This window comes from Numida meleagris, chromosome 4, assembly GCF_002078875.1.
Source record: "Numida meleagris isolate 19003 breed g44 Domestic line chromosome 4, NumMel1.0, whole genome shotgun sequence".
Lineage (NCBI taxonomy): Eukaryota > Metazoa > Chordata > Aves > Galliformes > Numididae > Numida > Numida meleagris.
This window is the reverse complement of record NC_034412.1, coordinates 50881043-50893671: the sequence shown is the minus strand read 5'-3', so window position 1 is coordinate 50893671 and position 12629 is coordinate 50881043. Positions and strand designations below refer to the sequence as shown.

The following is a 12629-nucleotide window of genomic DNA, read 5'->3' as shown; positions in this document are numbered from 1 at the left end:
GAGCGGTGAGGCTGTCCTCGGAGTGGAGTGACAGGGAAGTTTGTGGAAAGAACACAGGAGCTGTGCTGCGAGCTGTGTGCACCGTGTGGGGTGCCCTCAGCTGCCAGCCCCATGTTTGAGCTGCTGATGTGTGCAGTCAGGGTAAGTAAAGGGTGTTTTTTTGGCAGTCCTTGCCAGGAGCTGCTTCTTTGCAGCCTCACAGAAAGGCTGAGGGACCTCTGAAGCTGATGGAGCTCACCCCGTCTCCCACACCCAGGCTCCTTCAGCAGGGTCAGCTGGCCCAGGTTTGTCCAGAACTGTGTTCAGGTGGGATCAGAACCTCTCTTGTGGTGGAAGCTCCACAGGCCGTCTGGACAACCTGCTCCAGCGCCTGCCTGCAACTTAGCACAGGTAAGAGCCAAGGATCTGCGTTACCTTTGGGCTGCATGTTGAGCGGCTGGTCAGTGGATCAGATGGAGTCAGCTGGCTGTGGCGATAGCGATGCATGGATGGCCGGTGTCTATATATATGGTTTTGGGTAGTGTGGCTTGCATCAGAAAACCGCAAGATGTCATGAGTGATGTCTTCTTTGGACCCGCTCGTTGTTTAGTTTAATTACTTCCCACCTGGTAAAGCAGCCAACTTTTTTTGTTGACCTTTATGGTTTTTATACTATCCCTGAAGGACTGACAGGTTCAGCCATGGAAGCGTGTGTTGTTTGTGTTACGAAAGGAAGCTTTTTGTTTTTTTACTGTGTGACTGAGCACAGGCACAAGTTGGCCAGAGTTTGTGAAGTGTCCTTCCAGGAGATGTTCAGAAGCTGCCTGGACATGGTTCTGGCCCTCCAGCTCTAGATAGCCTTTCCTGAGCACCGTGAGCTGAACCACATGACCTCTAGGCATCCGATGTCAGCCATTCATAGTTTTCCCAAACAAATGCCAGCTTGTGAATTGAAATCACTGCTAACCGGTGATGCCAGCTGTACACTGCCAGCGTACTTTTGGTCTGAGACCTTCACTTTTGGATATCTGAGTAAGTTAAACTCATCTGTTCGTCTGGGGAAAATCTTGCAGGATGTCATTCAGAAGTTGGGTTTGCCAAGTTTATTCCCGACCACTGACACCAGCAGTTCTACACTGTGCTCTTTTCTTGGGGCATGTCTGAGGGTGCAAAGCAGAACTCTTATTGGATTACATATGTGTGCTAAGCTTCCTCAGTAATGGTGCAAGAAGAACTCTAAGATTTGTTACTAAGCATGCTATTTGCATGTGGTGGGGGCGGAACAGTCTGTTACAGAGCAAGGGGATGAACGAGCAGAAAGAAAGCAATGTGTGTTTTATTGGGTTTAACCAACTGCAATGGATACGATTATGCCATGGATAAGTGTCAACAGTGAGTGTGGCCGAGTGGGTACTGTGTGCGTATATATACACATATATATGTGTGTGTATCTCATAGTAGAGTGCCTGCGGATGAGAGTGAGATTTCACTGTTGAGAGGCAGTCAATAAAATTATCACCACCCAAATACTTCAAAAGTGATAACTATTAAGGTATTTGCAAGTTAACCTAAAATGCTGGAAGGTGAAACTAACGATCATTTATAGTCATTATTCTTACTGCTGTTATTTCTGTTTTGTAGGTTAAATGTCGATTAGTGGAGCTTCCCTGCCTTGCAGAAAACAAGAGCTCAGCTGACTCTTTTTCTGGTGTAATGCTCTGTGAGGGCAGCATCGCTGTGCATACAGTAGGAGTTGCTCCCCCTCTCTGTGCCTTGCAAATGAAGTGTGGAAGCAGCACCGAGACTTCCACTATGGGTGCAATGCTGGTCTGCTCCTTCATGCACTAGGTGCTTCAGGTCTCCATGGCTGTACCAGCCTTGGTGGTGTAGTTGTTTGCCCATCAGGAATCTGCTGCGTGACATGGGCCCTGTTACTGCTGTGTTTCAAAGGGCAGGAGAAGAAATACTGAAAAGCACTGGCTTTTCACGTACCAGGATTTACAGCTTAAGGACTGATAAACTTGATCAATGTCAAAAAAACAAAACAAGTAAAAAAATACAACAAAGAAACCAAAACAAAAATCTGGGTAAACTTTGTTTATTTGACGCTTCTATGCAGAATGCCATACTGACAGTAAGTGACAAGAAAAGAAAACCTATTTCAAAGTAGTTTTCAGTGTATTATAAAATCCACATCCTATAATTCTACTGAGGGCTTTTGTGAACAACTCAGTTATCAGGTTAGTCCTACTAAGAGGTTATTGGTACATGCAGAAGAAAACACTATTTAGCTATGAGCTACTTGGAGTTCCTAAACATTACTGCTGTTAATGAATTTGTAACAATTAGGCACTTGTGTTATCTGAGAGTAACTCATTCTGCCTCCGAGGATCTTATGCCATCTTATTCCTGAAAATTATAGGGCTGTTAATTGCAGTCATAAATGGGCATCACATGTTTAACTAGCTGTAGCGCAGCACAGGGATTCTGCTCAGCCAGGCTCAGAACAGGAGACTTTCATTTATGTCTTCTGCAACAGAGAAGGAAATATTATTAACGTTTGCCAAAGTGGTGTTCTTATGCAGTATTATTATTAAAAATGGCGTACTGAAATTTCAGAGGGCTTGGGTATTGGAATGTTATCAGTACAAAAAGCCAAGTGCGATTGGTGATATACTGAGGAGCCATTCATTCAGGCCCTTTTTGATGTGTTAGATCTAGACCTGCTTGTGAGCTGGGAATCCAGTGTTCTGGAGTGACAGAAACAGGCAGAACACACAGGGTCAGATACTGCAGGGAGGAGTGATTTCATACTTAGTACCTCCCAGATTTTTCCTGGTGGAAAACATTGCTTTTTCCTATCTGTGCATACCAGTTCAGAACCTTGCATCTCTTGCTGTTCTGTCATTCCTGTTCCAGTTGTTTTTGTGTGCAGTAGTCGTTAACCATCTGCCTGGAATTTTTATTGTAATCTGGAAGTTAGCAGTAGGAATGCTTTGTACTGTGTGCTGTCCTGGTCTTCGAAGCTTACCTTCCTTAATCCCAAAGCAGTGGCACCACTCCTTCAAAGTGATGAGTTTATCTTGGTCTCCATCACACTCCTGGAAGAAACGGGTTATGCAGTGTTCCATGGGAACGAGGGAGGCTCTCAAAGAAGCAAGCTCTGAGTGAGTCAGTGATCTGAAAGGAAGAGAACACAGGTAGAGGTGTATTTCAGTGTTAAATTATTGGCATCACCAAAGATGCTCTAAGTGTTTGGAAGATGACAGCAGTGACGTTGACAGAAAAGTCTATACATTTTAACTACTCTTTGTTCTTTAAAAGCTTTTTCCACCGAGGATACTTCAAGTGGTTTAGGAAAGTAAAACATCCTTAACTTGACCTGCAGATCAGAACTTAACATACAAAGAGTTCTTACCTGTCAACTGGGTGCTGGTCAAGCTGATAAAATTGCCAGTGCACAGGATACACGTACATGTGATAGTTTTTCTCAAAGTCGTGCAGGAGAAGCTCAACTGGGTGCTCACCGGACATGAGACGCTTTTCATTCAGGTATATTTTTTTGACCTGAAGACATCAGAGAAGCTGATTTTTGTTTGAAGGCGAAGACGTAGCCTGAAGAGAACTCTCCACCAAGGAGGCAATTTGAAGAAATTAAACTTGATAAAATACTTCTAAGGAAATGAGTATTATTGTTTATGACTGTACCCTGTGGAAAAAGCTTGCCTCAGGTTTGTCGGGTTACTATGTGAACTTCAGTAGTAACTGGAAAGGAAGTCTGACCCCTATGACTCAGTTGGCATCAGACCCAGCTAAACAGGACAGGGCCTCAGATAGTTGAAGGCAAAGCTGACTCTGATATTAGCGTATCTTCAGTTCTGGGGTAAGCAGCTCGGCTTTGCTGTATCAGATATTGTGTAATTCGTACTTTTTAGAATGAGACATTCCTGGTCGGCCACGATCCCTCTTGGTAGTTACAGGTGTAGTCTTTTAGTAGTCCTCAAGCATATTTTGTATAGACTGAGTATCGCTCATTTTAATTTTATCCCTTGAATATCATGGGGCTAGCTTGATTTGTAAATTGACGGTACATGAAACTGTATTAAAAATTGTAGGAGACACCCATAACTGTTCATTTCATTTTCACAAATTTCTGTATTGATTGCCAAGCACAAGATGCGTCCCAAGAACAGAAGAGCTGGAAAATGTCATTGACCACACGAATCAGATCCTTATCCCCATTAGTTATCAATCCAAAAGGTTTGTTACAAAGTGTGACAGAAGAAATGTTGTCTGTTCTTGAGAGAACAATTATCAGAAAAGGTGTGCACTTTTTTTTTTTTTTTTTTTTTTGCCCCTTGCCTGTAAGTACGCACTCAAAAATAATGCACTTGGCTTAGGTTCACTTGGACAAAATGAATGTTCATAGCAGAAATGTGTCTAAACTTAAAATACTGTGAGGGGATGTGTAGGTGTATTTCACAAACTGTAAACAGTATATAGTCTAGATTGTCCAGTTCACACTTTGACTTTCTTGCTTGTGATTTGATATCCAGAACCCTAACCAGAACAGAAATGCTAATATGAAATGGGGAAAACAGTCGATATGGCCCTGCTTGAGCAGGGGGTTGGTCCGGATGACCTCCATAGGTCCTTTCCAACTTCAAGTGTTCTGTGATTCCGTAAATGACTTGTTTCAGCTAGTTCATATTAACTGTATCACTCCATCTTCCTATCTGAAAATGCATTGCTTACCTTATTCCTTTGTTTTTCAGTTAGAAATCCAGATGTATCCTGATCGCGTTCGTAATATTGCATAAGGATGTTTTTGAGCCAGTCTCTCATACGGAGAGGGAACTGATCCACTTCATAATCAGTACAGTGGGGTATGTCTGTGTCAAACAAAGCTTTTGTTAAGTCCCCATTCAAGCATTTCTGAGCCAAGTTAGGCTTGATTCTCACTAGCAAACTTCCAATTCAGCTAAAAATTGATGTAGTTGTTACTATATAAAATTGGAAATGCATCTAGTGGGTTCAGTAATAAAACTACAGTTTGCTGATCGGTGCATATCCTGCACAGGTCATGCAGGCCACAAGCTTAACCTACCTGTGTACCTTAAAAGCAGAATCGTGCAGTGAAACTATTATCAGTCTGTTGGTTGTATGAAGGCAGAGTTCGTAGGAGCAAAGGAATATTCTGGCTGAAAGTGAATCTTGTTTCCTCTTAGGGTTTGTGGCAATTGAAGAAGAGCTTAGAAATCAACTCTAGCTTTTGGATTGTGACTTTGTCCCCATCTCTGAAGGCATGTCAGTTGTTTGGATGTGGCATTGAGGGTCATGGTTTGTTGATGGGACTTTGTAGTTCAGGTTGATGGTTGGACTTTGATCTTGAAGGTCTTTTCCAACCTAGATAATTCTATGATTCTGCATTTGGTGTCTAGGTAGCTTCATGATTATTATTATTTTTTTTGAACATGATGTTTTAATCTATGAAGTTGATGTATATACTGTATAGGTATGAAAAAATCTTCATATGGTAAAGAACTGGAAGCCATATTAACATACAGGACAGTACTGGGAGGAGATAGGGTTAACAACAAGTTTTAAGCATAGGAGGGATGTCTTCGGGATTCAGCCATTTAATAACCTTAACTATAAGACAAGTGAGTGGTATGACATGGTTAGAATTTGAAGATTGATCTTATTTAGCACAGAATTGATTGGAGAAGTGGGAGAGCACAAGAAGAAAGATTCCTTATGCTTACTGGTGATGCTAAGGCTCCTTATATAGAGACAAATTTTATATGGAAAAGGAAACCTTACATTTGCAGGCGCCCATATAGTCCAGGTGCAGCTGGCGTCCCATTTTTGTCCCTTCAAGTTGACATTTGATGCCAAAGAGTTGGCATGTGCCATCATAAGTCTTATTGTCTGTGCCACAAACCTATGGGAGTGAAAAGCAAACATGCGCACCCCTCTGTCTATGTTCAGAAAAATTACCTGGTCAATAACGGAGGCCTTACAACGAAAGGATTGTTGCGATATGATGTAGCAGTGGGAATACCCACAGAGACTGCATGTGATCAGATGTATTGAAAATTCTAGTCATAATATGCTTACTTAAGGACTAGGTGGCTGTACTTACACATCTTCTTTCAAGACATATGAATTTATTTTTGTGTGATAGTAATACAGTGTCTGAGATGCCATTGGATTATTACACTAGGTATGTACTAGTATTTGCTATGCACTCTACAAGCTTGAATGGATAAATTACTGTTTTTAATTACAGGAAAAAGCAATGTTCCCTGGGAGGCTAATGGAAGCAAGCCACATTGGCTACGTAGATTTATACTATTCTGAAGTATGTATTGACCCTCTATTCAAATTGGCAGTTACTGAAATTATCCAAACCTATCTGCATGATTCTTAGGGTAGAATTATTCTAAATAATAGCAAGGGGATGTGGTATCTTGTAAATGTTGTTGCTGGCTTTCCCACATGCTGTGCACTGAATGTAATACTTACGCGCTCATAATCTTTGGTGGAAGGGCAAGCAGCAGGATCTTGGCAAATACAGCTGGGTTTCCCTTGCTTGTCTGCTTGGCAGACTTTTCCTCTTTTGCAGTGGAAGTTCCTACAAAGATCTAGCAACAGTATCAAGGAGAGAGTGTTAGAGAGAATGGAACCAAACCAAGTGTTTCTGTCAAGTGCAACTCACAGTCAAATTAAAATAGAAACAAATGCTCACAAAGAACTCAAGTGCTTTTTGCAAGTTTAAGATTTCACTGCATCTTTCACTGAATAAAAGACAAATTTTTAATGAACTTTTCTAAGCAGCTTCTAGCACCCCCAGGTTTAAGTTACGTGGGGAAATACATTTCTCAGAAAAAGGCCATTTCTCCTTTAAGGGCTGACATTTACTTTCAACTTTTTTGAAATGTGTCCCATCTGTCCTTGCTTAATCCGAGACACTTGACCCATTCCCAGCTTTATTCAGACTAGCATTGTTAAAGTGGGGGCTTTTAGTGGAAAATGATCCACAGCCTGTAATGCTGACACAAAAATGTGTACACTACTTAAATATATTTTTCAGAAAACAGGAGTAAATCCCAGGGCATACAAAAAGGATTCTTCTCTGGCAACGTATCTGGTGTAGAATAATGCACCAGCACAACTCAGTCATGTGAAATTGCATGCTGCCCAAGGCAGAAAAGAAGTGCAGGCCAGCAGATTCCCAAGCCACAGTGAGTTAGTGGTGATGTGTGGGCTTGGCATAGGGTTTACTCACCCGGGAGAGCCTTCCCAGTGCTGTTGCTTGCACTTTCCTCATTGTATGAACCGCCTGTGGTCTTAACCTGTATAGTCACAGAGGCAGAAGCTGCGGTAAATCTTGGAAGGAAAAAATACTTGGAAAAAGTTTTTTCAGACACAAATATAGCAAACTGAGTCAGATCCATATTTGCTGCAGAAAGAGGTTGCTATGTGAAATATGCAAGAGGGATAAGGTCTCTAACGGCATTAAGGGTGCTCTCTTCTCTGGAGCAGCCAGAAGTTCAGTGAGACCTGGGCTCCTCACAATCTGCAGTAAGTGACATGCAGCATGTAGTACCTTGAGGCTAACACAACTGTTGCTTCAGTCCTTGCTTGTCATCAGTGAGCATGGACTGTGTCTCAGCAGTGCCTGGTGAGCTGCTATGGGGCTGGAGCACGCTGTGGGATGTGAGTTGTGCTCACTTCCTTTCTGGTCCTACTTCAGTGTTGTGCAGGAAGTGACACATGAAAAACACTGTAAATAATGTGTAAAAGGAGATGAGACCTCCAAAATAATATTAAATTGTTAGACCTGTTTGTCTCCAAAATGTACTCTTGATCACAAGGAACTTAAGTATGTTTTTTCCCTCTTCTAGTCTTTTAGTTACATTTTAAAGAGAATTTACCTCATCCTCAGGTTCCATTGAATTCACACTCTCAACAGAGCTACTTGTTTGCAGTTGTCGCTTGCTGCTGGAATTAGGGGGCTGGTGGTGGTAATGATCATCTTTAGAGTGAGTAATGTCTTTGATTTTGTCACCTTGGTAATCCTGCATCTCCCTATAAACTCCACTGTCATCCCCAGCTGTTTCTTCCTCTTTCTGCTTGTTGCTGATGCTCTCCTGATCATTGCTCTGCATTCTCTCCTGTTCCTCGTAGACTGTTTCCCTCCAGACATTGCTGAGATCTTCCTCACCATCATCACCACTATCGTTATCATCCTCCTCAGCGCTGCTGCCTTCCTTATCCTGCCTTTTCATCACTGCTTTGTGTTTGTTCTGATTGTTTACTTGAAAATGGTCTTTGCTTTCTTGGCTTTGCCTTTTTTCACCCTGATCCTCATTATGATTTTTCTTTGAGAGAGGGATTTTTCCTTCCTTGTGGGGCTTTTCCTGACTTTCTTCCTCTATGCTGAATTTCTCACCGTGTCTCTTGGTTATACGCACTGGCAGACTGGAATCTCTCAAAAATTCACCAGATGGCTGGCTGTTTTCATTTTGCCATCTCCTGTATTGGTTTCCATGACTTGTCCCATGGGCTATGTGCTTCATACCTCTATAATCAGTTTCTCCACCCCATTCCTCATCTTCTTCCTCCCCAGCTTCCTCTTCATCACTTTCACTGTTATTTTCATCAAAGCCAACTGTGTTTTTATTATATTTCCACATGTTGAGCTCACGAACCAGACCAAGAGCATCCACTGGACTTTCTCCATGCAGAGCCCGCTGACCAACTACGTTGCTGTGCTTCTCGTGCCTCCTGGGCTGGTGGCGCTCAGAGCCAGACCATTCCCTGTTTCTGCCAGAGTTGCTTTCCCGGTTATCGGAAGCCGAGCCTGGATTACTGTGCAGAGTAAGGAAGTTAACGCTCCTCAGGCTGTTTTTAGTTTGATGCTCACCATCACCTTGTCCTTGTCTTCTGATGGCCCAGGGCTCATCCCTCTGTGCATCTAGTACCGGTACCTCTGCTTTTATGGTCCTGTGGCCAGACAGCACACCACCCTTGTTTACAGACCCTGTGTTCTCTTCCTCTGGGGCTTCAGAATGAATATATTTAGTCTGTAGGGGGAAAACAAAAACACCACCAAAGACCAAAGACCAAAGAAAGTTGGCTAATAAATCTGAGAATTTATTTGAAGTTCTTTGGACAGGCTTTTTGCCTGATTGGAAAGACAAACATGACACTGATTTTGTTGTTTTGTGTTGTTTTTTTTGTAATTTTTTTAATGTTAGAGCATGAAATTTACAACTAGTATCCTTTCTATGTTTAGCAAGTTTCCATCTCCTTTTTTTTTTTTTTTTTTTAAATTTTTCCTCACTTGTGAGGATACTTAGTACTTTGACCAAAGGTTTTAGTCAGTGTGGCTATAGTCAACTACTGGAAGGGGACAACTGGCCCTTGAGAAATATTGCTACTTCACTTGGAGTTGCTGATTCATTTGGCTCTGATACTGCTATGTTTTATTTTCATACAGATGCCTTCTGTGTGAGTTGTTTCGGGGATATAGGTGTAGGCTGCAAACTGTCTGGAAAGGTGTTCACACCAAAGTTTCTGCTGGAAATTTGAAGAGGAATGGTTACTTTCTGCATTTTCATTACAGAGCACTATTTGGATTGACATGAGATGCACCTAGAAAGCTATACAGAGCTAGATATAATTCGTTATTTGAAAATGTTATTGGAAGGGAAGGTATTTTGTATTTTTTTTTCTATACAGAATTCTCTTAATTCTGTTTTTATGAAACATTTGTTGGTTTGGAGCCCAAGTCCACTATGTCTGAGCTACAGATGCTCACCAGAATGATGCAGTAAAGACCAGTTTTCACTTGGATTGAATATATGCATATGCCATATGCATATATGTCATAGTGCTGTTGAAGCCACCTGTCTCACTACCACCAGAGCTGTCTGTCTGGTTTGTCAGCCAGTGTATAGCTTGCCAAGATGAGCTGTGTCTTTCTAATGCTCTGTGTAGTGTTGTGGCAAAATTCTTACGTGGTTTAGAATCAATGTATGATTTGCGAACTAGTGTGCATGTGGTGATGGCTTCTATGTAGCTGATACGAAAAATGTAGGTTGCCTCTTATTGCTTAAAAGAACGAGAGTACCTTCTCTGCAGTTTTCTGTCCGCGATTTCCAAATTGGTAGCTTAAGGGAAAAGTCTAGAAGAAACAATTACATTAAAATTCTGTTTATAAATAACTTTGTATAACTCTGTGGGCTAACAGAGTGTTCATGGAAATGGAAAGTTCAAGTGCATAGTAATAATGGCATGGTGAGTGCTTACTGGAGTGGTGAAAGCAGATCCTAGAAGACAAATCAGGAGCGCTATGGTCTTCATGTTTTTCAGATCTTAAACAGGACAGTAGTTAATGGTACAGTGGTAGGGTTTGGAGGTTTCCTTTCTGCAAGTAACATCAAAAGAAACAAAGTTAAGGTGTGGGTATCACGGTTTAGAAGTTATTGATGGAAGCAACGTAGTGGTTGCTGTCGTCTGAAAGTCTGTCTGAAAACCCAACATTTCCATGCAATGCTCAGTTGTATGTAAGTTCAGGAGCTCGACCAGTTTATCTAGAGTGCGCTTTGGTTCTGCTCCTTTTACAGGGCTTAGGCTGCTCCACCAGCTCTAGAGCCTTCCTGCTCAGGAAGCACCAAACCCAACTTTGCTGCAGTGTAGCATGAGGCAGATGGCTGGAAGAGCATGCAGTGCAATAGGATTTTCTTCAGTCTGTGCTAATGTTCTCAAGTGGGTGAAAGACGAGCAACTTGTTTTCACCTTGCGGAAGTCACTAGCTTATATTTTCTCACCTTCGCAGTACACATACACTGGAATTTCATATGGCTGTAGCTGTATCATCAGGAAAACAAAAAATAAACAAGTCATATCAATTCAGTTTTTCCTTGACCTTACTCGCTGTTTTGCTTTCTTTCTGTTTTTTATTTTGTCCTATATTTTTCCCTGTGGTTGTGAGTAATCACTGGGATTTTCCTTTTGCTTCTGTTTCTGTTTGCATTCTACTGACTTTTTATCTCTGGAAATTCTCCTCTGTCCTCTCCATTCTGCTCTTTAAAATATTTGTATTTCTACCTCATGTGTTTCCATCTTCATTCCTTTCTGTGTATCTTTATCAACATAAATGAAACACTTGTCACTTTGTTATCTGAAGCGCACGGCCTCTTTTTTACTGATTGAGCTCTCTGACATATGAGGACATTGGCAGTAGTTCAGTCAGTTGGGTCAACTGTATCCAAATGCATGAGGCTCCGTGTATGGTTTCAAAATGTTCTTGGCTGGGGGGGGACACCAAAACCTCAAAAGGAGGATTCCAGGGGGGCTTGTGTTCATGGGAGCCAAGAAGCAACCAATCTGGCTGTTGCCACGCCTAGATCTGTTTGTAATATGCATATAGAGCCCTAGAAACTGTATTCTATGCTCTTGAAGACCTGGTAGGGAAGAAGTACTTGAATTCTAGTACTAGAAGTCAAGTAGCCTTTACCTCTCTTTGTTCCTAGTCAGCAGCACAGCTCTGGGCACTGAATTTCTTAGTTCTAAAATCCCATTACATGTATTTGTTTTGGTAGTTAGATAGCTATCAGTGTATTTCACTTATAATTAAGGTATTCATAACTGGATCTCTAGCTGACTCCATTGACTCTGCCTTTGTCCAAATAATGAAAGTAGAGATTTGATGTTTTTTTTGTCTGTCACCAACCTGAAGTAGCCCGTGGGAAGCACTACTTTTTATTTACTGGGGACTGCCTTGAACTGAGTATAGGAATACAGCCTAGTTTGAGTATCTTTTTTCTTGTCACAGTAGTACAAATGAGTTGTAAGCATCCATAAAACTGCCCCAATATAGGATAATCTGCCCCAAACACTAAACAGCGTCTTTAAGAGTTAAACTCCTTCTTGAACTATGATGCTTGTGCAAATATTGCCGTTGTTAATCATGTTATTTGACTTATTCTGATAGGGCAGCAGGACTTGTTTCTGTGTAGGAAGCGTTTCCTCACACTGGTTTCAGAGCAAGGAGCCTTGATTGGGCCTCATATTGGTCCTGGCTGCTGAAATAGGTAATTTCTTGTCTTGTGCTACCAGTTCCATTATGCCATTGATGCTGGGAGCTGTTTGCTGTAGGTGGATGGAAACTACCAGACTACTTCAAAAGCCACAGTAAAAAAATATTTTTCAATGCTGACTGCGCTCATGAAGAAAAGGGAGCAGTGGGGGAAGCTGGGATTACTGTCATAAAAGCTGCAAAGTCAATAACCACAGCAGCTGCCTCAACAAAGGGAGAAAACATCTTTGTACAATGGACTGTGGCCCTTCCATCCTCCAGGGTTGAGAGGAGTGTTTCTCTTGGCATCGCATCACTTTCGGTGAAGTGCCAAGGGATGACTGTGAAATGTGCCAAGACCTTTTGCCAGAGCCCAGGAGAACAGTTTTATTTGGTACAAGTAATCTGGGTGAAGGATTTGAGGTGAATCCCAGAGGCAAGGGAAGTGAAGTTTGAGCTTAGGGGGAGAAAAGCACCAGGAACTCTTCCACGGTCTCGCTGCCCTTCTCTCTGTAAAGGTCATGTCTTATGGCAGTGGGATTTTTTGCACTTCCCTATT

At 41.9% G+C, this 12629-nt stretch overlaps 1 protein-coding gene across 1 annotated transcript; it reads right to left on the bottom strand.

The window, feature by feature from the left end:
* On the bottom strand, positions 652-11804 carry SPARCL1 (SPARC like 1). Its single transcript, XM_021396317.1, has 9 exons — positions 10300-11804; positions 10121-10174; positions 7920-9071; positions 7271-7337; positions 6508-6626; positions 5803-5923; positions 4735-4871; positions 3398-3546; positions 652-3159 (listed from the first exon to the last, which is right to left on the bottom strand). The coding sequence occupies exons 1-9, from the start codon at positions 10351-10353 to the stop codon at positions 2856-2858; spliced, it is 2157 nt and encodes a 718-aa protein (XP_021251992.1). The 5' UTR covers positions 10354-11804; the 3' UTR covers positions 652-2855.